Source organism: Lonchura striata, chromosome 1 (assembly GCF_050655825.1).
Source record: "Lonchura striata isolate lonStrDom1 chromosome 1, ASM5065582v1, whole genome shotgun sequence".
In the NCBI taxonomy this organism is placed as follows: Eukaryota; Metazoa; Chordata; class Aves; order Passeriformes; family Estrildidae; genus Lonchura; species Lonchura striata.
Window position 1 is genome coordinate 1931183 of NC_140703.1, and position 25175 is coordinate 1956357.

At 46.6% G+C, this 25175-nt stretch overlaps 1 protein-coding gene across 2 annotated transcripts; it reads left to right on the forward strand.

The window, feature by feature from the left end:
* Nucleotides 1-13238: 13238 nt before the first annotated feature.
* On the forward strand, nucleotides 13239-21660 carry NFKBIZ (NFKB inhibitor zeta). 2 transcript variants are annotated; one of them, XM_021541427.3, is made up of 12 exons: nucleotides 13239-13488; nucleotides 13940-14079; nucleotides 15011-15047; nucleotides 15131-15234; nucleotides 15381-16144; nucleotides 16571-16676; nucleotides 17006-17152; nucleotides 17656-17719; nucleotides 18333-18502; nucleotides 19157-19267; nucleotides 19355-19522; nucleotides 20121-21660. In XM_021541427.3, the coding sequence occupies exons 1-12, from the start codon at nucleotides 13254-13256 to the stop codon at nucleotides 20172-20174; spliced, it is 2100 nt and encodes a 699-aa protein (XP_021397102.3). In that variant the 5' UTR covers nucleotides 13239-13253; the 3' UTR covers nucleotides 20175-21660. The 2 variants fall into 2 exon arrangements, with proteins under 2 accessions (XP_021397102.3, XP_085432088.1); XM_085575962.1 differs by having other exon boundaries at nucleotides 19355-21660.
* Nucleotides 21661-25175: the final 3515 nt, after the last annotated feature.

The window sequence follows — 25175 nt, forward strand, 5'->3', positions numbered from 1 at the left end:
GGAACCGCCCAGGGCTCGAAGGCAGATGGCCATGGCCTCCTTGCTAGCCAGAGCTCAGCAGGTCAGAGAAAGGATGTTATAGATAAGATAAAATAAACAACCTTGGAAGCGCAATCAGAGCCATCCCAGGCTCCTTCTTTGGCTGCTCAGGCTAAGGGAACGAGGACTTTCACACTGTTGGGGTCTCACCAGCTGACCCTGACATTCACTCAGCCAAAAATGAATGAGAGAGGCTGCAAAGTATGAGCTGCTTCTCAGTGTGGGGTTAGTCAGGCCCCAGGCCTCTTCAGAGGGGAAGTGAGAGTGATGAGTAGGACAGAGAGGGGAAGAGAAAAGTAGGATGTAGTTTAAGAAAAGAAACATGTATTGCTCTGTGACACCAGTGAGAGGAAGGTCAGGGATTTGGTCACGTGGAGATTATTTCCAAAGGCAGTGTGGGACAGACTCACTCCTCTGAGAATGCACATAGATGTAGTGCTCCACGTGCTTTAAAAAAGAAAGTTCTTCCCACCCAGGCTCCTCACCCACCTCTTCCTCTATGCCCTCCTGAGAGCAATGACACAGCAATCATGTTAGGGACAGTTCCAAACTCTGCCTGCAGTTTGTTTGAAGCCCTGTGTGTTGTGTTCTCACATGACAGATATCACAGCTGGGGAACTTTTTAAAAGAAACCCAAAGCATTTGTAACCAAGTTAAGGAGGAGGGCACAGGCAGGTTTTCATCCTGCACCAAGTGCTCCTCAGAGGCTATGGTGACTCAGAGGAGGCATGTACCCTGCCTGGTTGGGCATAGGCTGCTTGGCAAGGGCAGGGGCTTGAGCCTCATCCATCAGCCACGGGGACAGGAGGCTCACCAGGGCTGGCAAAAAGCCAAAACTTCATCATGGTTTCTGATCTGGTGGGAATGGGGCTCCATGTGCTCATCCTCTGGTTTAGCCCTCAGTTAGCAGTGTAGAAGGTAACTTCTAACATTAGCTGTCCTATTCATGGTGCAAGATTGATGTATTTGAAACCACGGAAATGTTTTGGCCTTGAATCTGGATCTTTGAGTCTTCCTGAATTGTTAATTCATCACAGTGCTTGTCACCCAGATCTGAACTCTTGTGTGAGGGAACCTAGCTTGTATCTGGGCAGTGATTCGAAAGTCCTGTCCCAGTTACTGTGTCCTCCTTCCCTGTTGGTGTTACCAGCCTCTGGTGGGCATTTTCAGCATGTTCACCCTTCTGGGGTGATGCCAGCTGCTCTGCTCTGAGTCTGTCACGGTGAATTGTACAGGAGCTTCTCTGCCTGGGAGGCAAAAGAGGGGTTTTGTGGGGGACTGCTAGAGAATGGAGTGAGTTACTTTCTGTGAGCACGTCACTAAAGCTAAGTGAAAGTGCAACGTCCCTCCCCTGCATCACAACTCAAGCAAGTCAGCTCGGGCTGAAGAGATTAATCCCTTAATGAATGTGGCCAGAAGAGGGCTTTGAGGCACTGGAAAAGAGTCTGGGATGACTCTCAGATGAAAAACATAAGCCACAACATATTTGTCTTGGTGGTGGTTTGTTTTCTAACTCCTGCATAGTTTGTGTTTTGAAAACAAATGTCACAAATACCATTGAGGCTCTTTGACTTGAGGTTTGTGAGTGAAATCAGTTGATGACATAGATTTGATAACTCTTAGATTGAAGACTATGTTTCAGAGGATTATTTTCCCCCCAAAAAATATTCTTTTAAATCTGATTTTTTTTTATCCTAAGCCACAAAAGGATTGAGAGGCGTAAACTTTACCAGGCTAGAATAGTATATTTCAAGTTACAGCTTTCTGCAACATAGAAAATTAAGCAGTGTCTGTGGTCTGAGAGCAAGACATGCTGAGGCAGTCAGTGTTCTCTGGGACAGCCACCCACTAAACATTTTGTCCCCTCCAATTTTTACTCTCTCCTTTCCTGGTCAGTTCTGAACATGGACAATTTTTCCGAATTTCACCCTTTGTCCTTGTGCTTGGACCCTCTGAAGGCACCTGTTTTTTTTTTGGCTCAGTTTGGTACAAGGCTGTCCCTTTTCTCCCTAAACCTCTGCTGAGGCTGTTTGCAGTGACCAGGAGTGTTTCTGTGACAAGGACAATTCCTCTGCTGTGGGGTGGCTCTGAAGAGCTCCCGGGTGGGACATGCCTGTGGGAGTGCAGTGGGTGAGAGGCACGGCACAAGGAGGACCTGCAGTGAAAGAACAATGACAAATTACAGGGTTTTTCCCCTCTTGCCATCCTGCAGTCAGTTCTTTCCACTCCTTCCTACCTCTGGTTTTCCCTGAGCTCTGTGAGTCATGCTTTCCAGTCTTGCCTGCCCTCTTTTCTGAGTCAGCTTCTCTCAGGGCACTGCTGCTTGCTCTCAGCAAAGCAGCTATTTCTGTCTCTAGCTGTTTCTTTCTTCTGATGGTTTCATATCTTTCTGCTCCACATTTGTATTTTCTCCTGTGTAGTATTATTATTATTATTTGCTTTCGCTTTTGCTGTGCCTTGCTTTTGCCCTTGCTTTGATAAGTAAAAATAGGAAAAGAAAGTTACTTTACTGAAAAAAAATGTCCTGTCTTAAAAATACAATAAAAAAAATCCGGTGCTCCAATAACAAGCTGATATTATAATTACTTTACATTGTTGTAAAATGTGTTCCATATATGTGTATCTTCCAATCCCAGAAGTTTCATATCTGCTGGCTGAAATGTAGGTTTCCTCTGTTAACACATTTCTTCCTGTTGCCCGTGTTCTTGTGTGGAGCAAACATTGCTGCAAGTAGATATTTTCATTTGTGGCTGGAGTCATGACTTTTCATCCTGCCCTGCCACACATCAGCCATGACATTTTTACTCTTCCTGTCTTTTCTTTTCTTGTCTTGTCTTTTCTTGGATTTTACTTTTCTTTGCAGCGGGTGCTCACCTCTTTGCACGGGTGAGTGGTGCCCAGGAGGGGGCTGCCCTCCATCTCCTATTCAGCTGATAACAAATGTCCCCTGTGATTTTTGGAGGAAAAGCCCCCCCTCTTTGCAAAGAGAGATCTCTGTACCTGGTGAAGGCTCTCAGGAGCCCCTCAGTCCCCAGAGGCAGCAGGTTTTGCTGCACAGACTGAGGACACCACAAATGCCACCCCCAGCTGGAACAAAGCATCCTGATTTCTAAGAGAAGCATCGAGTCCATCAAGATTATCAGCTGAACACGTTCCAGTGATCTAATACAGCTGTGAGCAGGAAGATGGAGCCCACGCTCCGTTTCCTGCCTGCAGGGGAAAGGTTTTGATCACCTTTGGGATGGAGATGTTCTCTCCCACCTCCCTCCTGCAGCTTGCTGGGACAGGGCAAGGGTGGGAATCAAGTCTGAGGGTGTTCTCTTTGTTTTTAACACCTGTGTTGCAGTGCAGGAGGCATTGGGGCAGGGGGGACCAGTGTTCTGGTGTTGCTGCCAGCTGCTGGGAATTTTATCAGTTTGCTGCTCTTGGGAAGGGGCAACACAAGGCCCTGGAAGTGAGAGGAGTTTGCCCTGAAAAGATCTGGGTGTCCTGTCCTTGCTCACCATGTTTGATATGCATGGTGAGTCCTGGCCCATCCCACTGTGCAAGGAGAAAAGGGATTATGATTAAGATGGATTTTCACACATTTTAGGAAAATCCAGGAGACTTTTTTTATACTGAAGGTTGTTTTTATCTACTGGAGCAGGTGACTGACACATCTGTATACACCTGATACATCTGTGACAAATGAGACTATCTTTTTCCTTTTTATTTATTTATTTTTTTACACATATCCCCCTTCCCATTTTAACCAGGCTCCTGCTTTTATGGAGCTTTCACACTGACGCCGTGTGAAACTCATTGCAAACTTCCTGAGGGCAAAGTCCTGGTGACAGCCAGACTTTGCCAAGGAGAGGCGTTTGCCCTGCACCACCTCCCAAAGGCTGGAGCTATTTTTGTTTTTCCTGTGGGACACTGGATCTCTCTTGCTTCCTAGGTGAATGCTATTTTACCCAGTAATGCCGGACAGAAAAGGGACAGTGAGAGGCAGCCTAATGTCTGTGGCCATCCAGACGCATGCAGCAGTGTATGGTGGGCAAGCAGAACCTGACCCTGGCAGGCCAGAACCCCACTGCTTGTACCCACAGGTTTCTCCTCATCCCATTGTTGCACAGCACCTTTTCATGATTCTTATCTCATCAGTGTTTTCTAGACCCTTTTTTGGCAGCGTTACACCAGCCTGGGATTTCCTGCCAGCCTCTTTGACAGGGGAATGTCCTCAACCAGGGCTTACCCCACCTGGGAAATTCCAGGGTGCAGAAAAAGTCCAGGGAGCTCAGCCACTGTCCTCCTCCACCCTGCTTCCTCTCACATGTCACAACGTCCCCATTTCCTGCTCACCAGAGCTAAAGATAAATGCTGTGTGAGCCACTGCACTAAAGATGCCCTGTGGGTACTCAGCCAAGAGCTGAAAGAAACTTGTGGGGTGTTATTTAGGGTTTTGGAGTGTTTTTTTTTTTTTTGTGAATAGAAAGCCAAAGAAAGCAGGACTTTTGTGAGGGAGGGGAAGAAAAATTTCCTTACCACTGCTTCTCTGTTTCACACCTTTAAACCTCAGAGGAACTTCTCAGTCATTCACAGAGGCATGGCCATAAGGAATGATCAGTTGCCAATGGGGTGCAGAGAACTGCCTTGTTTTCCATAGAACTATTTCTAACTTCACTCCTCCAACATGAAGGTATGCTGGTATCATTTTATTTAACTTATTGCTTAAAAAACCTAACTGATTGAAACAATATTGGCTTCTCATAAGTTTTTATACTTCTAAGAGCCTCTCAAGTAGCTTGTGCTGTAATAGTCTGTGTGTGTTTTGGGGTTGAGTATGATAGAAAGGTTGGCTTTTGGAAAGGTAATGGGTAACAGCCAAGAGCAAAGAAACCACAAAGAATGGTGTGATTTTTGAAAACCCTCTGTGAATCTGGTGGCAAAATACTCCTAAATAGCTTAGCTGTTCTTGGTGACTCTCTCTCTGAAACAATCTGCATTTTTAGGGGAGGATGTAATAACTTTCCAGAGGATGGATGGATGGATGGATGGATGGATGGATGGATGGATGGATGGATGGATGAAAAGCTAAGCTTTGAGACTACTGAATAGAAGAAGCATTGTTAGTGAAAAAAGGTGTTTTGTACAATCTTGATTACAATTATTTCCTGGCAGCTCATCAGCTAATTTTGGAATAGCAGAGAACCATCATATGAGCATATAAGTCTGCCAGCTTCAACAGGACAGGAGTAAACTGTCATGGTGCAGTGTGAGACAACACAGGGAAGCATATAGAAATAGGGATCCACGCCTAAAAAAAAAAAAAATTGGTGGGAATGAAAAGAATTACATTTAATTAGCTTAAAATTCGCTTTAAATTTTGTTATGCTAAGGAGTTTATTAAACAAAACCATAAACTTCTTTTCATCACCTGGCGAGGGTTTCCCTGGCTCACCACAGGAGGCTGATTATGCAGCACCCATTCATCAACGCTGCCCGTCTCTGGCAGCTCAGCAGGAAGAGTCTGCAGAGGATAAACGGGGTCTGGCTTTCAGACCCCAAATGTCTGGGGGCACGTGTGTGCCATGATGACATTGGACACGTGTGACTGGGGGTGGGCACCTGGCACTGCTTCAGATGGAAGCCAGGTGATTCCAGCTGAGACTGGAGGTTTGCTGGAGGCACCCCGGGCTCTCCCTCAGCCAGACTGGGTGCCCAGCATTCAGGGACAAATGTCACCTAGGGGCCACATTTCTGCTCCAAACAAAACTCCAGTATCAGCTCAGCGATCACGTTCCAGCAAGTGATTTCTGATTTTTGTTCGCTAGACTTCTATTTACTTTCTTTGCAGCAAGCCACATTTCCTGCTGCATTTGGTGGCAGTGGGTGGGAGCAGGGTGTGTGCAGGGAGGAAATGCCCTCTGTCACGGGGTGGGGGGACAAGCACCAGCCAAGCCCTGGGCTGCTTGGGGCAGCCTTGCTGCCTGCCACCCTGGAGGTTGTGGTTGGGATATCATCATCATCATCATCATCATCGTCATTATCACCACCAGTTGCTGGAAGCAGGTGTGCAGCAGCAGTCCTGGTGCTGGGCACTGGGAGCTTCCTTTCCCATCCCTGGGCTGCTGGCAGCAGCAGGAGCAATCCCATCCCTTTGGCTCTGCCTTCCTGGTGGTCTGACCTGCCTTTGCTTCTCGCCTGGGCTTTCAAGAGCTCGATGGTGCTGCTAAGAAACCCCTGTGTGACTTGATGTGTTCCCAGTCACAAACTCCTGAGATAAAACGCGCGAGGCAGAAACAAGAGCTGCCTTTACTTTTGCTTTCTTCTTAAGAAATTGGCAGGAAATGAAAAGGAAACTTCAGCATCCATGGGCTGTCTTCTGCGGAGAGCAGCGTCCTGTCAGACAGGATGTGTCTGCCTTTGGAAGGTGTCTTTTCCCAGCTGGGAACTGGAGGAGGGAGCCAGCGCCTGGGAACAGAGCTCTGCACAGTGCCCCACCAAATCAAAGGCTTTATTTCCAACTTTCTTGATGTTTTATGCTAACTCGTGCACGATTTGCATATTCCTGTGAAGTCGACATTACTGTCATGGATTTCTTGCTAAGCCTGTAGCAGGTGGCTGTTAAGTCCATAGAAATAACAGAGTGTTTGGGTCCTTTCTGTGATATTTGAATCTTTTACACAGCCATCCGTGATTGAGACTTATGTGGCAGCAAATTCTGACCCATAGGTGGAGAAGTATTGTCCCAACCTGTTCCAGCACACATTTAACTGAAGATAAAGCCTGCCTTAGTAGATGCAGTTCATCCTAAGCACCGGGAAAACTTTTGTATTGCTGTTTGGAAGTGACCTAACATTTTCCCTACTATAACAAAGTTTTATTTGTCTGTCTTGATTTAGGTGCTTTTTTAAATGAGAAAATTTCCTGTTTATTGCATTTTTGTCTGACTAACTGAGGACAGCTCTGTAGCTGAGTTTCAGGACTTTCCCAATGGTCAGATGGACGTATATTTTGAAAGCTGGGACTCCTCTAGTGAATGGATATCTGAACTGAAGGCATTTAGCCTCTATCAGCTGGAAAGCAGAGCTGGAAATAAGCTCAGGACATTAGATGAGGGCATTGCATTCCCTTCAATGAACTCTACAGTGTCAACATGCTACAGGTGCTTTTTGCTGGTTGTCTTGCTTGTGCCTGGACTTTCCTGCTCGTTAATCTGCACCCTTGAGCTGATGGTATGTACACAGGATGTGTAGGATTGTGCAAATCAGTGCTGAGGCTTCCTGCAGGTGCTGATCCTGCCACGCAAGTGCTGCACAGGTGGGCTGTACAGTGCTGACATTGTGCCTGGCCTTTCTGGACTGCTCAGCTCTTAGACTTCTGTCTGGTAGATGTGACTGCTTTGCCATGTCCAAGAAGAGCACAAATTTTCAAAATCTGCCCAGACAATGTTTTTGAGTGGAAAAAAATGCATGTTTTAGAAACCTGGTTGTATGGCAATCTTAATCTTAGATAGGTTTCCTGCTACTACATACTAACTGAATCTAGGAATGCAAGTGTCTGGGTAGAAAACAATTAAAAAAAAATCATGTTTTTCTAGGTTCAGATCTCACTTTGAGAGTTTTTCCTCCCATTCCTGTGCTGAAGTATTGTGTGGCAATGTACAGCAGGCCAGCTCTGCAGTCCCTGTTTGAAAGTGGTTTTGTTTTACAGGTGGTTGAAGTGGTCCTTGTTTGTGGAAGGTTGAAATAATTTTCAATGTTGAAAACATTGAAATCAAAGTACACCAGAGCCCAACTCACCTCCTGTGCTTGCAGCACACGCTCTTGCATCTGACAGCAGAACATGAAATTAATGTGAGTTATGAATGTCAGGTTTTGGCCAGGTTGATCATCTGGGTTAGGAAGAAAAATATCTTCAAGCATGAGCGACAAGGAAAACTGATGCTGACCCATCCAAACCTAGACTGAGAAACCTCCTAACAGCACTGAGAAACTGTGCCAGCTCCCTTTCTGAACTGGAATACCACAACAAGCCACGTACTTTGAGGCAAGAACGTGCACTCTCTACCTCATCCAGGTACACTGAGAATCCTTTAGGGTAGGCAGCACATGACATTGCTCTTTGCTATGGGGAAACAGCCTCCTGCTCCTTGTTTGCACACTGTGACATCAGTGGTGTGTGCATTTCTTCCCTACTGCAAGGCACTAATGAACTAATGAGATTGGTAAGCTGCTGAGAAAACATGACTAACCAGGGCAGTGAGTATGTTGGGAGGAATGTCCCCAAACACGAGGTATATATACAAGGAAACTGCTTTCACAGAACTCAGGTCCTCTCAGCCAGCTTTGCAACACTTGCTGGGTTTAGGGTTTCTTTTCTTCTGTACTGATTTCAGCTGTTTTATATACTCAAGGTTGAAGGATCTACTTAGGAGCAAACCACTTTTTTTTTAATTTACTTTTTCTTTTTTTTTTTTAAATATCAGATGGCTTGAGAGAAAAAAAACCCGAATTGAGGGTATTCTCTGGATCAAAGGAATAAGTCCCAAAAGAAATATGTATAATAAGAAGTCTAAGTTTTTCTTTAATATGAAGGATTATACGTGCCCCCTTTTGATGTTCAGGTTAATCCCAGAATGTCAGCCTTGGAGACCAAAGTCTAGGAAAAATGTAGCAATACAAGTATAGCAAAGAGGGAAGAAACACTAACTCTGTACCAGTTTTTAGAGTAAAACTGTGTCATGGGCCACTTTAGAGTAAAACTGGGCCACTTCCAACCTGCTGACAAGTGCTTTCCAGAGCCCGTAAAGCAAACGCAGCTACAGACCCCGAATGCTCTCTAGGAGTGGGGTAGCTCCTGAGATGTTACCTGTTTTTCTCAGTGCCAGTCTAGAAGCAGAGTGGGTGTTGTGCTGCATGGTTTGGGAGGTGTGTGCTGTTGGAACACTGCTGGGGTGCAGAGGTGTTTGCACACTTCAGCTCTCGGCGGGCAGCAGGAGCCTCAGTTACACCCAGTGGAGAATAAGGCACGTTTGACATCAACACAGCAAATATTCACTTGCGTTAAGCAACTGGATTGTAAAGTACCATTTTTATGTCCAGTTTAAGAAACACCACAAAGGTCACGCTGCTCCAGAAACACGTTGCAAAACCAAGCTCTTGTTACTAGCAGTTTGTGCTCTGACACTTGGCCTGGAGGCTGTCCCGTGCTGCTGCTTGCGGGGCAGGCTGAGGGGAGAGATGGATTCTGCTCCCACACCTGCCAAGCGTGGGCTGCTCTGAGAGCTGCCGTGCTCCTCACTCACACAGGAGGTCATACACTGGCCTGGCAGAGTGACTACGTGCTGCTCTACAGGGAAGTCAAAGCTCTGCTCACTGGGCTTGCTTTGTTCATTCATTTATTTATTTAAAGCTTACATTCCCTATAGCGTTCACCCCAGTGTGTGCCCCAGGGACCAAGCAGTGCAGGCACACTGCATCTTTTCTCTCTTCTGATTAGGATGGCAGAGGGGATAAACGTGACCTTGGTTAGCCTAGATCTTTAGCAGGTGCTAAAGTCTAAGGTGTTGGGATTCAGCCTCTTTGCTTTCTGTAATGAGACCCCCCTCCAGCAAGCTTCAAGACAACTGGATTTTGGTTTTGTTCTTAACAAAAGTTTTTTTTTCTGGATCCCATGAGGTAGCTCATGAGTGTGCACAAGTCACACTCTCAAAAGTTATTTCATTAATCAAGTATATTGGATTAACCTAAACCAAGACTGATTGCTTTTAATGTTACAGTACTGGGCTGTGCTCAGAAGAGAGGTAAGAAACAGAGTTTTCAGAAACAAGTGCATTCTCTTTCCTTTTTCTTGTTATTTGAGATCCAAGACAAGCCTGTCTCACTTTTTGCAGGTGTATAGAAAAGTGGTTTCAGGACAAATGCTGCTGCTGATGGCCACTAGCTGGCATGATTGATACATCCCAGCAGGGAGGTGGTGTGATAAAAACAGGGGCAGTCAGCACATGGAGGAGCTGGGGTGGCTCCTTGTGCCTGAGCTTGGTGGGTTACACCGAGTTACAGCTCAGCCAAAGAAGGCTGAAACCACTGCACGCCTTCCCCAGGAGAAGAGGTGACAACTGCTTTTTTCTTTGGCCACCACCCTGCCCCAGAGGAACTTACTTTGGTTGCAGATGTCTCACAGGGTTTTGGTCACCACAGATGTTACGTAGTGCTTGGGCCAAAACCCATTAATGCTCAAGGTCTGCAGCATTAATAATTAGTTTGTGGATGTAGCAATAATTTACCAGTAACTCTCATAGAAGCACTTTGAGAACGCAGGGCTGCTGTGAGACAGCACATCTTGTGCAACCAATGGGTGTGTGTATATTTTTGAAAGAGCCTTTTGTTATGGAGCTTGGTGGAATTAGACTTGCCTTAATCTGCTTTGACTGGGAGTAGATTTATGCCAGGAGACCTGATAAATAAGGTGTCACTGATGAAACAAGTACGAGCTGAGGTATCAGAGTGTTGCCTGAAATTAATTTTGCTGGGTAAAAGGAGAACAAGTCAGCAATCTACTCCTTCAGGAGAGTAGAAACTTTGGAATAGGAGAGAAAAAGAAATTCCATGCCTTCTTTAGGGAAAAAAACCAAACACAAACTCATTAAATTGTTTTATAGAAGTTTTCATTCATATGTAGAGATTAATCTCCAATTAAATCCATTCCAAAATTGTTATTGAATAGCAAGGATAAAGGCCTGTCCCTGCCTGCATGTGGTTTAGGGACCTTCTACAACACTGAAGAACTGCAATGAGACAAAGCCACTTCTGGTTTGAAATCTTTTACTTTCAACATTTTAAAGGGAATAGCAGGCAACTGTGATGACAAATCTAATTTTCTGGATTATCAGCTTCTCAGATTTGCATTACCATCTGCTTGTTGAAAGGCAAGATGCATTTTGCAGTAGTTGTGAGGTTGAAATGGCTTTCTGGGCTCCCTGGCCAGGACGAGAACACAAAGGTCCATTGGTTGGGTCCACTTTGGAAATCTGAGCTGTGGGTCCTCCTCACAGCCACCGAATGTGCAAAGAGCATTCGTGGGCTCCAGGACCTCTGAGCACCAGGTGCTTTTCAATGAGGAGATACTCACAAGCCTCTGCCTGAGGTTAAGGTTCCATACCTGAGGTCCAGGGCTTGAAGAACAGGGAACCATCTCCTTGCTTGTTTAAAACACACGGCCTGAATTCACAAATCCTCACTTGTGTAAAGCGCTTTGTTAAATGAGGGAGAAGGTGTGCTTGGGGTGAGTTTCTGCTCAGGGAGCAAGTGGATTTTTACCTTTATCAGGGTATTTCTGGCACTACTTGGCATCTGATTTTGTTTTATGGGTTATACTTGCAAGTTTCACTCTGGCTGTGTAGATTCAAAACGACAGTCTTTGGAGTAGAAACCTGCCTAGACAGTTTCAGTCTCAGCAAAAACCTTCGTTCACTTGATGGTGGGAGAAATATTTGAATAATATAAAGCAATTCCCTCCTGATTAATATAATTTCGTATTGCACCTGACCCGTGTTATTCAATACAATTAAAACACATAAATTATAGACCTCAAATTTGCATAATATACTTTAGAAAGACCATGTTGTTTTGCTACATATTTATTGGAGTAGCCACAGTGCTAAAAACATCCTAAACTCAAGCTCGTGGGCAAAATTGGTCACTTGTATTTTAGAAGACGGTGACTTCAGTGGGAATTGGAAAGCAGAAATATTTGTTTGAAAAGCAGAAACCTGAGAAGTCTTCCTGCGAACATGGGGAATAACTCAGTGAGGTTAACAGCGATGGCACGTTTTTGCCCTCTTTTTGTTTTGGTGTCGTGTTCCTTGCCCGCTTCTCCCCGTGGCCTTGCCTGAGAGGCTCTTGGCACCACAGCATGGTGCAACCTACAACCAAAATCACTCCTTCTCTGCCCCCGCCTGCTCGGGTAAGAGGAACACAGGTGACTCATCCCCACTGTGAGGAACTGCTCACGTTCCCCTGCTCGCTGGATGGGACGCACATGACCGAAAAGTCTCCGTTCTTCCCCGCCTGTGTCCTGCAGCCAAGGACTGGCAGGACAGGGGCGAAGGGCGAGGGATACCTGCCCGTGGGGACATGAGGTGGCACAGCAGCGTGGCAGACCGACGGGGATTCTGGCCGTGCCCAGCTCCGCAGCTCCATGAGAGCGTGGCAATCAGCAGCAGCACGCGTTGTGAGCGAGGGCTGCCACGCTGCAGCTGGACAATGCTCCGGGGCTCGTGTGTGCTTCTTGGGGTGCCGTGCGTGATTCTTGGGGTGCCATGTGTGATTCTTGGGGCTCATGTGCGATTCTTGGGGTGCCGTGTGCGATTCTTAGGGTGTCATGTGTGATTCTTGGGGTGTCGTGTGCAATTCTTGGGGCTCATGTGCGATTCTTGGGGTGGCATGTGTGATTCTTGGGGCTCATGTGCGATTCTTGGGGTGCCATGTGCGATTCTTGGGGTGCCATGTGCGATTCTTGGAGCTCATGTGCGATTCTTGGGGTGTCATGTGTGATTCTTGGGGCTCATGTGTGATTCTTGGGGTATCATGTGCGATTCTTGGGGTGTCATGTGTGATTATTGGAGTGCCATATGTGATTCTTGGGGTGCCGTGTGCGATTCTTGGGGTGTCATGTGTGATTCTTGGGGTGCCGTGTGCGCTTCTTGGGGCTCATGTGCGATTCTTGGGGTGCCGTGTGTGATTCCTGGGGCTCGTGTGCGCTTCTTGGGGCTCATATGCGATTCTCGGGGTGTCATGTGCGATTCGTGGGGTGCCCTGGGCAGGCCCAGGAGCTGGACTCGATGGTCCTGATGGGCTTTTCCAACTCAGGCTGTTCTGTCGCCCCGCGGAGCCCGCGGGGCAGGCTCGGCCCGTGGTTCCCGCCCGGCTCCTCCCTCCGGCTCCTCCCGCCGGCTCCGGGCAGCGCGGCCCCGCCCGCCCGTCCCGCCCGCGGGGCGGCTCCGCTATAAGCGCGGCCGCGGCCCCGCGCCCCCAGAGCCGCCGCTGCGGAGCCGCCGCGCAGCCCCGGGCGGGAGGAGCCGGCCGTGCAGCCCCGGCCGTGCCGCCCCGGCCGCGCAGCCCCGGCCGCGCAGCCCCGGCCGCGCAGCCCCGGCCGTGCCGCCCCGGCCGTGCCGCCCAGCCCTGGCCGTGCCCGCTCCGCCGCCCGGCCCGCGCCGCCGCCGCCCCGCCATGATCGTGGAGAGCAGCCGGGACGCGGCGCCCGACGGCGGCGACGGCGGCGCGCTCAGCAGCCCCATCAACCTCGCCTACTTCTACGGGGCCTCGCCCCACTCCAGCGAGGGCAGCTGCTCGCCGGCGCACTCCTCCGCGCCGGGCTCGCCGGGCTCCGACTCGGACCTCTCGGTGAGCAGCCGCGGCGGCGGCCGGAGGGAGCCCAGGGGCGGCGCCCGCCCCGCGCTGCAAGGTACGGCGGGTCCCCGCGGGCCGGCCCGGGGAGCGCGGGGAGCGCGGCCCCGAGCCTCCGTGCCGGGAGCGGCCCGGGGAGCGCGGGGAGCGCGGCCCCGAGCCTCCGTGCCGGGAGCGGCCCGGGGAGCGCGGGGAGCGCGGCCCCGAGCCTCCGTGCCGGGAGCGGCCCCGGCCCGGGGAGCGCGGCCCCGAGCCTCCGTGCCGGGAGCGGCTCCGGCCCGGGGAGCGCGGGGAGTGCGGCCCCGAGCCTCCGTGCCGGGAGCGGCCGCGGCAGGGCGGCGGGGAGCGCGGGGAGGGAGGGCGCAGCGGGACGCGGGGCAGCTCCCCGGCTCCTCTGCTGAGCCGGGGTGTGGGTGCCGTTCCGCGAGGGTTTCTCCTTTGGGTGTTTTTTTCTTTGTTAAATGTCAAATGGGTGGCTTCAGTTTGGATTTGTTTTCGTGTCCCCGCAGTTGAGCAGCACATGGGGGGCGGAAAGCAGCACAGAGGACCTTTCCAGGGCGTGCGTGTGAAGAACTCCGTCAAGGAGCTCCTGCTGCACTTCAGGAGCAGCAAGCAGATGTCCTCGGCTCCTGCCACCGAGGACAGCAAGGTAACCGGCAGCTTTCTGCGCTGGCAGCTTTCGTTTTAATGGCTACTGGAGCTGGCAAGGAAGCTCTTCGCGGTAATGCTAGAAATGAGCTTCTGCTTTACCTGCTGTGAACACAATTCTCCTTTTCAATGGAAAAATACAGCTGGGGAGAAATCAGAAAGGTTTGCCATGAGAGAAAGAGGCACTTAAAAATGTTCTTACTAAGCTTTGTTTTCCAAAGGGAGTCTGGATAAAGATACACTTGTGTTGCGAAACCACAGAAATTCTGTGTTGGCTGGAATGAGATCATTCATTGGAAGGGTTAGGGATTTTTCTCAGATTTGTTTGTCATGCTATTGCACCTCTCTGTGCAAACACACAGTGTAAAGGGTAAACCCTTTCAATCTGAAAAGACAGAAATTACAGGAAATTCTGAGAAGATTATAGAGTGTTTTTGATTTGGTTATAGATTACTTTTTCTGAGTGTGTGTTTGAAAGCTTCCTAGATAAGTGTTTTCAGGGGAAGATTTTTGCATAGGGAAGTTCACAGCACTAAGGAAGTGTAAAATTGGCCGGGTTATTTATGTTTCAAAAAAATCCTCTGGTCTCTGGAAGGAATAATGTCTTTCTCTAGATTTTTTGGAGTTCTGTGGTTTTATAACGAATGGCTTGAAAAGCCTAAAGAAAAACAGTGGGTTTTATTTAAGTTTCATTAAAGTATTTCCATTTTCTAACCTTAATTAATAGCAATTAAGTTAGGGTTATACAACCACGTACTAGAATTATTCTAAGGTGTATTCTGTGTTTATAGAAGGAAGTCATGGCTGCTTTCTTGTTGTTATTGGTTTTTTTTTTTTTTTGGGTGGGTTGTTTTTTGTGTTTATTTGTTTTTATTTGTTTTCCCCCAGAAATAACATTATAATAACAGAAAAATTTGGATTTTTCTTAACAGGCACAAGGAGGATTGGTGAACTACGAACCATACACAGGTAAACCATTTTAACATAACATTTAAAATCAATTATAAGAGTAACCTCCGAATGGCTTCTGAATTTATTTTCTTTTTCATCAGAACTGAAGAGCATACTGGGCCACAGTGGCAAAAGAAAGGCTCCTGAACTCCTTTCTGATGGATCTTCTTTCAAACGACAAGCGACTGTTCACCCACATCTCCTGGTAAGTCTGTAGTATTTTTTTTTCTGTGTCTTTATTTTTCAGTTTGCTTTGTATGATCAGAAACTACCAGATACAGCTGTACCTCTCATCTTCTCGGGCTTGTTTTGATTTGCGTTTGTTGTTTATTTTTTTTCCTCCTCTGTCAGACCCCACCCCAGACACCAACCTCTATGGATAGTATGGAGGAGACACATAAAACCGACCCAAAGCACGACGGCAGTTCTGATCTGCTTCAGAACATCATAAACATCAAGAACGAGTCGAGCCCCATTTCCCTGAACACGGTGCAGGTGAGCTGGCTGCACTCGGTCTCCAGCCACGGCTCGCCTGCCGAGCAGTACCAGGAGGGCCCGGGAGCACAGGCGTTCTCCCCGTCCCACAAGTACCAAGCGTTCCAGGACCACACCAGCCAGCATCTGCTCGATCCGCCGCAGCATTACCAGTTCCCTGCGTCCCAGAGCCACGACCTGTCCCAGAGTTATCCTTCAGATGCCTCCCTGGACTACAGGCCCTTTGTTGGCAGTGACCAGTCTCCTGCCTACCAGCAGAACACCTTTGAGAGCCATGAGCTGCCCTACTGCCCGTCGCAGAGCTTCTCTTCCCTCTTGAACGACTCGGAGGGCTCGGACAGCATCTCCGGTGCCCTGCAGCCGCTGGGCAGTGCCCACCCGCAGGCCGAGGTCGCCCCTCAGGCCCCCAGCTTCAGCCTGCTCTCCAGCAACCTCTGCGGTAGTCTGGAGCGCAGCGTCTCCTTGGCTACTCTGAACGCCTCGCTGCCCGACCAAAACATTGCCAGAAGCACGACGCAGCTGGGCAAGTCGTTCTTTCAATGGCAAGTGGAGCAGGAGGAGAACAAACTGGCTAACATCCCTCAAGACCAGTTCCTCACAAAAGACGCCGATGGAGACACGTGAGTGCCGTTTATCTTGGTCTCTCTTCTGTGGGAGGTTGGGGAATGTTTCTGTTTGGGTTTTGGCAGTCCGTGGGTTATAGTGAAGCGGTTCAGTAGCAGTGTTTGCCACAAGTGCAGTGGTTTGGCTGATCAGGGGAAAGGTGTGGTGCTGCTGATGGCTGCCATGCAGTGCTCCAGGACACTTGAGTAGATGTAGTTTCTAATTTCAGGTGCTTATCGTTAGAATTGGCTAAATGGGGAATAAACATTGTAATTTAGATGCTTTAGATTGCACTGGTAAGAAAACACCCGTGTTCCCATCTTAGTTACAAAGAGGAGGTCTGAAGCTGGCAGCATAAAACCCTTTGCAGCATTTGGTTCTCTGCTGCCTTGAGCCCTGGTTGGTGTCTGGTGGTGTAACTCTGTTGCTCCTCTTTCCTGCAGCTTCCTCCACATCGCCGTGGCCCAGGGCCGTCGAGCACTCGCCTATGTTCTTGCCAGGAAGATGGCTGCCCTGCACATGCTGGATATTAAAGAGCACAATGGCCAGGTGAGGTTCTGAAAAAAACCTTTGCACCTGCTTTCTGCACCTGAGTGCTTCTGCATGTCTGCACCCTGGGAAAGATGTGGTGAAATGCTTATTTAATATTAACCCCAAGATTTAGCCTGCATACTAATATTAACCTTGAGCTATTAATACTTCTTGGGATCACCTTGAGCTGGTAAACTGTGCTCTGCTTCATTTGTCCTGGCTTCCTAGTATTCATAATCACTGCTTAAATAATACCAGGTAGCTAGGGTATTTTATTTGTTTTAGTTGCTCTTTCCTGTTAGAGATCAGATGACTAATAGCTTAAATTTTCTTCTTGATGTTTGCAGAGTGCTTTCCAGGTTGCTGTGGCTGCCAATCAGCATCTCATTGTGCAGGACCTGGTTAGCTTGGGGGCTCAAGTGAACACCACAGACTGCTGGGGTAGGACGCCGCTGCATGTCTGTGCTGAGAAGGGGCATGCCCAGGTCCTCCAGGTAAGAGCCAGGCAGGCACAGCTCTGCCCTGGCCCTTGACTCCTACTCTTGGCGTTAGCTGTGTTGGGAAATTCTGGGAACACCACTCCTTCCTTTATCTTTCTCTCTGGGCAGCCTTGCGAGTCTGTGTACACTGACTGGTTTTTAAAATGGGACTGATTTTCTCATTAAGGTTCTCATCAACATTTTTGAGTAATTGTGGAGGAATCCTGTAGTTTACCAAACCAAAACAATAAGTCTCCTCTTAATCACAGAATCATTGAAGGGTTTGGGTTGGAAAGGACTTCAGAGACTTTCTAGTTTCGACGCCCCTGCTATGCTCAGTGACACCTTTCACTAGACCAGATTGCTCAGAGGCCCATTCAGCTTGGCCTTGAACACTTCCAGGGATGCTGTTATTTATTGCAACTTTATTACAGCTATTGTATTAAGACAATAAACAAATTTGAAGCAGTATGTGGTTTGGATAAGACGTAAATGTGTACCTGTTTTCACTTTCGTAGGCAATCCAAAAGGGAGCTATGGGAAGCAATCAGTATGTGGACCTTGAGGCAACAAACTATGATGGTGAGTAGTTAAGAGTTTATAATTTACAGAGTTTACTGGGCAGTGCAGTGTTTTATAGCTACTGATGGGAATGCAGTAAAATGCAATATTTTTTTTTCAGATGGAAATTTACAGTTGCAAATATCTGTCAGATGAAAACGTGGTTGATCTGTGTCTGTCAGGAGCTCTTTCCTCTTGCATGTGATTGCTGTGTTTGGCATGGAGAGCGTAGGTGGTAACTGGCCATTGTTTGAAATGTTGGAGTGCCAGCCTTGTGTCAAGTGGATACAGCAGCCAGAATTGGGCAGTAGAAAGCTGTTCTATTTGGACCCCTTTTTCATAAAACAGCTCTTTCTAATGCATAGTTTGTACAAAAATATATTAGAAATTGATTCTTTCACTATCTGCTAGCTGAGGGCTCACAGTAGGCTGCTACTTCACTGTTCACTGATGGACAGTCCAGATCTCAGACTGCTTGAGACCAGTCACTGCCACCTACAAATATGGAACCATCCCTGGGCTTAATGGGGTTAAAGGCTCCTTTATCCAGGCTCTGAAACAAGCAGCCAGTCAATTCTTCTGTGCTGCGTTTGTTCATTCATGATGATCTTTATGGTTTTCTTTTGGTGTTCAGGTTTGACAGCATTGCACTGTGCAGTTCTGGCCCATAACGCTGTGCTGCATGAGCTGCAGAACTGCCAGCCACCTCACTCCCCTGAGGTCCAGGAGCTTCTGCTCAGAAACAAGAGCCTGGTAGAAACCATCAAGATCCTGATACAAATGGGAGCCTCTGTTGAAGCAAAAGTGAGTAAAATGCCTTAGTCTGAAGTGCCAGATCCAGAGAGAATGTGGAAGCAGACTCTATGTCCCTTTCTCCCACGCTGCATTTATTACAAGGGAAGTTGACTAATTCGAAAGCTTCCCTACAGCTTAATTTACCCAGATGGGATGAGAATGCTGCATTTATTCAGAGCAAGGTATTATCAATGCAAATGAACCCTGGGGAAAGAGGGAGATGACAGTCTAATCTCTAGACTAAGAATGATGCTACGCTGGCTGCAGTGAGTAGTGTTGTAAAAGTAGGAATATGTTTGGAGTACTCTGAGGTCCCCATAGTAGTAGGGTGCTGCTGATGACACCTTTTTCTTGAGCTGCAAATTTTAATTAAAAACTGCTTACCTGTGCAGTTCAGGTCTATGCCGTGCCAGACCATTACTTAGCCAAAATATCAAATGTTAGATTATGTAAGCTTACCTGCAGATGAGATCAGGTTCCATTGTTCATTAGATGTTGATACTAAAATATATGTATTCAGATTCACTTTTGATGAATTGTAGTGCAAGTATGTTTTCTCAACACTCTGCAGTTACTTTGCTTTTCATTTTTATTTGTCTACATGTTCCCCCTGGATAGGTGAAGCACCTGCAGGGAAGACTAAACAGTTTCTTTTTCCGATAGGATCGCAAAAGTGGTCGCTCTGCTTTACATTTGGCAGCAGAAGAAGCAAACCTGGAGCTCATTCGTCTCTTTTTGGAGCTGCCCAACTATCTCTCTTTTGTTAATGCAAAGGTAGGGTGATTTTTCCATCACACAGATAGAGGGAGGCTGATGCTCCTCTCCCGCTGTTCCCTGACGGGGCTGCCTTGTGGTCCGCAGGCGTACAACGGGAACACGGCCCTGCACGTGGCTGCCAGCCTGCAGTACCGCGTGAGCCAGCTGGACGCCGTGCGCCTGCTCCTGCGCCGGGGCGCCGATCCCAGCGCCAGGAACCTGGAGAACGAGCAGCCAGTTCACCTGGTTCCCGACGGCCTCGTCGGGGAGCAGGTACGTTCACGGCAGCCCTCTCCCTCCAGCTGTCCACGCAACAGCTGCGTTCCGCTCCACGGGTTTCTTTGGGGTTTTGAGTTGTAAAAGATTTAGCAAATACTTTATTCTTTAGATCTTTAGCTTCAACCCCAAGATCAGGCAGAATATACAGACCTTTAGGTTTCATGTTATTTTTTCCATCTCAAAAGCTTTTACCTGTCAAGATAGGCTTTGTTTCCGTAACCCTACAACATACTGGAGGCAATATTCCTTCTCTTGCTCATGTCAGTATGGCCTGAGTTCATGCTTTTATTGCTCTTGTCAGAACTAGTAATGACAGTTCTTAGGCCTGAGTAACAGATGAAGAAAATCCCTTTTTCCTGCTTGGTGAAAAAACTGACACTTGACCGAAGTAACTTAAGCACAGCTGAGTTGCTGACTGTTGCCTTTCATTGGTTCAAATGCTGTAAAAAGTGGGATCATTTCTAGTGTCACTGAACTGAAGACCTAGGCTTGGATAAATGAATGCAAAACTGGATATAGGGTGGGTTTTTTTCGAATTGTGGCTCACTTCAAGACAATGAATACTCATGTTTTTGTCTCTTTTCTTCTCCAGATAAGACGTATCCTCAAAGGGAAGGCGATTCAGCAGAGAGTGTCGCCGTTTTAGGCTCCATGTTTCTTGGAGTTCAGTAACTTACACTCACTGTCAGTCAGGCAGTCCTAATCTATCTGTACATAGAGCATTTGCCTGGTGTGGGCAAATGTTAGTTGTTTCTGTGAAACAAAACTATTTTGTTCACTATTATATAGTGGGTTACGTAAGAGTGAAAAAGCCCCAAACCCAGCAATCAAATTCCTCCATCCAAAAGGGAATGCTACATTCCTAAGTATGTGGAACATTTTCCTGGCTACCTGTATTTTCTGTATTTCACAGCTATGGTGAGATTGATTTTATTTAAATAGCCATACAGGTAACTTCTAGACAAGGGCAATTGTATGGGATTTTTTTTTTTTTTTTTAAATTTTAGAGAGGGCTAATACAGGTCAAAATTGCAGTGATTGTTGTGTTTTTAGTAACACTTAAATGCAAGAGAAATTAAATATTTTTGAAGTTGAACATTTATTTATGTTACTTTGTGGCTTTGTTCCAGTATCTTGTGCAGGATTGTATATAGTTACTGACATTATTGTACAGCTGTATAGTTCTAAGAATCTATTGATTACTTGGGGAAGGATCTGAAGAAACAAGTTTCTTGATCTTGACCTTGCAAATTGCATACAGAGTTATAATACTGTACTGGTGCAAATCAGGTAAATTCTGTTGTTCTGAAAGACTGAGGATGGAAAGTAGAGTTAAAATTGTCCCTGGCACTGATTACTGCATGCTTTTGGAGTTGTGTAATAAAACATGAAAAGCTGTGCCTCTTCAGGGGACTGTGTCAGTTTTTCTTGTACCCAGTAGGGTTTTTTGCTTGTGATAGAACAATAGATTGAGAGAGGAGGCTCATGATTTTTATAGCATGTATGTAACTTGTACTTTAAAGGATATAATCCTGATTCAGTGCAAATGTTTGGCCTGCACTACACTGTTGATGCATGCTGAAATCTCTCAATGTTAATTATAATACTTCAACATGTGTAAGCCTTACTAGTGTTGGTGGGGCTTAAGCACATGCATAAGTAGCTTGCTGAATTGAGCTCTAGTTAATTCTAGAGACTTAATGTTTTCCACCTCCTAAGCAGAGTTAGTCCATTTATGGTTTTACCTTATAGGTATAGTGGCTAGCAAAGTAATATTTGAAGTTAACGTTTTTTCTATTTTTTAATAATTATTAATGGAAAATGTATACTTATGATGCTGTCTACTTGTGTTCTGTTGGATAAAACTTCCTCCTGTCATTTTCTGAATGATCCATGCTGGGCTGTAATCCAGTAATATGTTCTCTGTATGGTCATTGTTCTCAAACTGTTTTTTTCATCACATGCAGTTTTCTGTTGTAACCACTTAATTAGTCTGATTATGCTCTTTTGGCAAAGTATGTCTTGTAGACAAGCTAAATGAAAAAATCTGATATGCAAAGGCTTAGTTGCAGCGTATTTCTTGAAGGGTTATGTGTAACTTGTGTTTGAATAAACATGCTCATTCAGTTCTGGTGGTTACTGTGTGTGATACCTCAAGCTTGACTTCATCATGATTTGTAAAACTGATTTAGCATGGTAATAGTGTGGGGCTGAAAAGCCATTTGCTAAGATGAAACGAAGCGTTGCCATCCTGCTGGTTATTCTTTCTGCTGTTTGATGCTGGTGTTCTGCGTCATGCACCGTGCAGTTGTTGTCTGTGAACTTAGTAGGTGTGCCCCAAATCAAGTTACAGTCACCAGGTTGGAACCTGAGCACTTGTCCCTGCATCCTGGAAAGAATGGTAGCAGTTCTGACAATGTTATGTTCTCCCCGTGGCTTCCCTGCCTTGGTCCTCAGTTCTGGCAGCTCGGGCACAAGTGTCAGCCTAGCACAGGAGGCAGATTTTGTTAGGAAATGCAGCTGTACATGTGGGGTTGGGCTGTCTGCCTCACAGGTGGTGATGAGGTGGTTCTGAGCTGTCAGTGACCCTTCAGGGGAAGAGCTGTCCCAGCTGAGCATGGAGCTGGAAATAGTTGAGATAAAAGTGGATGCAGCATTAGGATCTGTAGGAAAGGAAGGAAGCCAAGAGGACTTCTAACTGTGAACCTGCTGTCCAGCCTGCCTTGCTGCTGCTTGTGGGCAGGTGAAAGTGTGGGAATTGCAAGAGGCCCAGAGGTGTGGAGCAGCTTCCTTGCAAGGAGCAGCAGAGTAAACGAGACCTGCAGAGCCATTACAGGCCAGAGACCCTAAGTGGAGATGAGCTCACTCTCCCAGCATGAGAGCTGGAAGCTATTGATGATACCATGATGGTACCATGATACTATTGATGGTACCATGCACACAACAGCAGGAAACAGAATTGAATTTATTAGGATATGCAAAGATGAAATGGCAGCTCTTTACGTGAGCAGCTAATTGTTGAAAATGTTGTCATCTGCACTTCTCAAGTGACCCTTCCTTGGGTATACATTTTTGATTTATGCAAGGAACCTGATATTACTGTTTCCAATTATTTTAAATTTTCTTAATAAGAGATGATTACATAGGAGAAAGAGTTGCTGATGAGATATTCTGGTCCTTCAGATTAGCCTGCTCTGACTGCCTGGCACTCCTTTCTGAGTGGCATTGACTGTCCTCTCACAGAGGGATTAAATACCCTGGGCGTGTAAGGCTGGCACATGTTCAGCCAGTGCTTGAGTGTGAAGGTGAGGCATTTAGCAGGCAGTGTGCTGCTTTCTGTGGCACTTGTGCCCTTCTGGAAGGGGCACTCCTGGCACTCCAAAAATTCCTAGGGGGAGGTTCTAATGTTTGAAACTTACTTCATCTACCTGGAGCATAATTTCATTGTCTGGAGAGTTCAGTAGGTAATTTTACAAGAAAGCATCCCTGCTCTGACGCATTTTTCTCTCCTATGATCTTGGGAAGGTCTGGCATATCTGACCCAATTTAACTAGCTATTAGAAGCAATTCCTTTTTACTAAAGGCCAAGTGACACAAAATATTTAGCGGGCTAATAGTGTTTCCCTGATAACTTACGATTCTTGGAATTGTCAAATAGCTTTTATTGATGTGGACATAGGCTCACCATTTATTTCACTGGTTGCAGTAGAGACAGAAGAGACTCTGGCTTGGTTCTCAGTAGGAATGTTAAGACACACGGTGCTTTCTTCCCAGGATGTTTCTGATTTGTTTGTCTATGTAAGCCACACCTCAGTAAAGGGCTGCTTTTTGATTTTTGTGGGCTACTCATCTGGCTGGAGTTGTGGAAGGTGGTAATCCATGACTTACAAGAAATGTGTCCTGCTTCCGGAGATGGAAAATGTACATTTCCCACGTTTATTGCTCATTTTATATTCTTATCAGAAAACAAAAACACAGACAGGAAGTACGTTCTTAGAGAGGTTGGGTGTGGTGGAACTGACTGGGAGGATACAACACGAACTGCTTGTTCTTACCTGACAGTGTGCTTGTCTGGTTGCCTTTCTTTTAAAAATATATATGCTCTTCTGTGTAGGGGAAGAGCTGAAGCTCATTGAAGTGCAGTGAGCATGTGAAGATAAAACCAGGTTCCAGCAATTAAGTATCTGCCAAAAATTGACCTGGTATTTCAATGCATTCAGATCTTTCTATTGTTATCTATTACTTTTCCTGAGTGTTTGGTGATATCCTTGGCCTGAGATACTGATGGCTTGGGAGGAAATGCTCATGTGTACACAGAGCCTATATGGTCAGCTCTTTTCCTGGCAAAATTTCCTGACTGTTCTTGGCAGTATTTCTTTAGATCTGCTTCCTCATAGCAAAAAATCTCAAGGCAGCCTTAATGGAATTGGGAATCACATTAGTGCAGAAGTCCATGAGGATGACAACCTGAGGTAGTCTCTCTTGTAATAGTGGAATTTAGATGTTGGTTTCTTCTCCAGGTACCTATCTCTCTTCTCTTGCTGGAAAAGAGTAGAATATTGTGAGCTGTGTTTTCTTAGTGTCTGTTTTCAGCTTTTGTGATTGAGTCTGTCTTAATAAATCTTTGTTTTACCTGATAATCTTACCTTTAGTTCTGAAAATGTAATCTAAGCTGTTTTGAGAAAGTGATTGCTGTACTAACCAACTTATACTTCACATGTTTTTCCCCTTAGTTTGTGGTGAAATTTTTCCCTCCTCCTTTGCTCAGGAGGCCTGAGGGAAAGATGACTAAGGTGGTGCTTTAGGTTTAGAAGGGGGGACAGGGAATGGAAAGAAGTTGCACATTGCTTCTGTAGATGTGTCTGGGCTGCAAGGCAGACTGAAGAGTGTGAGTGAACTGTCTTGTGGATGCAGTGCAGAGATACTTTTGTATGTGCTTAATTCAGGCTTGTATTTCTGTTCAGATGATCTGGGCCACGCAGGTGACGTGTTGGTACCTCAGTGGGTACCATCTTTTTCTAGGGTAGGTCATGGTGTCAAATGCTATGTGTTGGCCCCAAATACCAGATTTCTTGAGCAGTGCTGAGTACTTTTCATTGACTCAACCTGGGGGAGAGAGTCAGAACTTGGGTTATTTCAGTCCATGGCTCCTTAGGACCGCCTTCAGTCTCTCTTGAGGCTTTTGTAGGAAGGCCCAGGGCTGCCCCATAATCTTCTGAGCCAGGCTTGCCATAAAAAGGACAAGGACTCTGTAAATAATGCTATTCATGGCTAGTCAATAAACCCCAAAGAGCTGAGCATGTACATTTTGTTGTTTATCCACAGGCAGAACACAGGTCCTTGCCCACAAGGACTTTCACTCCACTACAAACATCCCAGTAAGTGATGCCAATAAATTTGGCATTTCTATAAGAAGAATTGGAAGTTTGAAGTCACAGTGATGAAACATCCCCAGAGATGCTCACGGTGTCCTTTGCACTGTGCTGCAGCTGGATGTGCAGGGAGGAGTAAGAACTGGCTCACCAGTGACAGCCCATGTTCATTTTGAGGGGAAGTGTTTTGGGAGTAGTTTGACAAAAACCATCAAGATAGTAGCATGCTATTACCATTATTCATCAGGAGCTTTCCAGGTGGCTTCAAAAGCCAG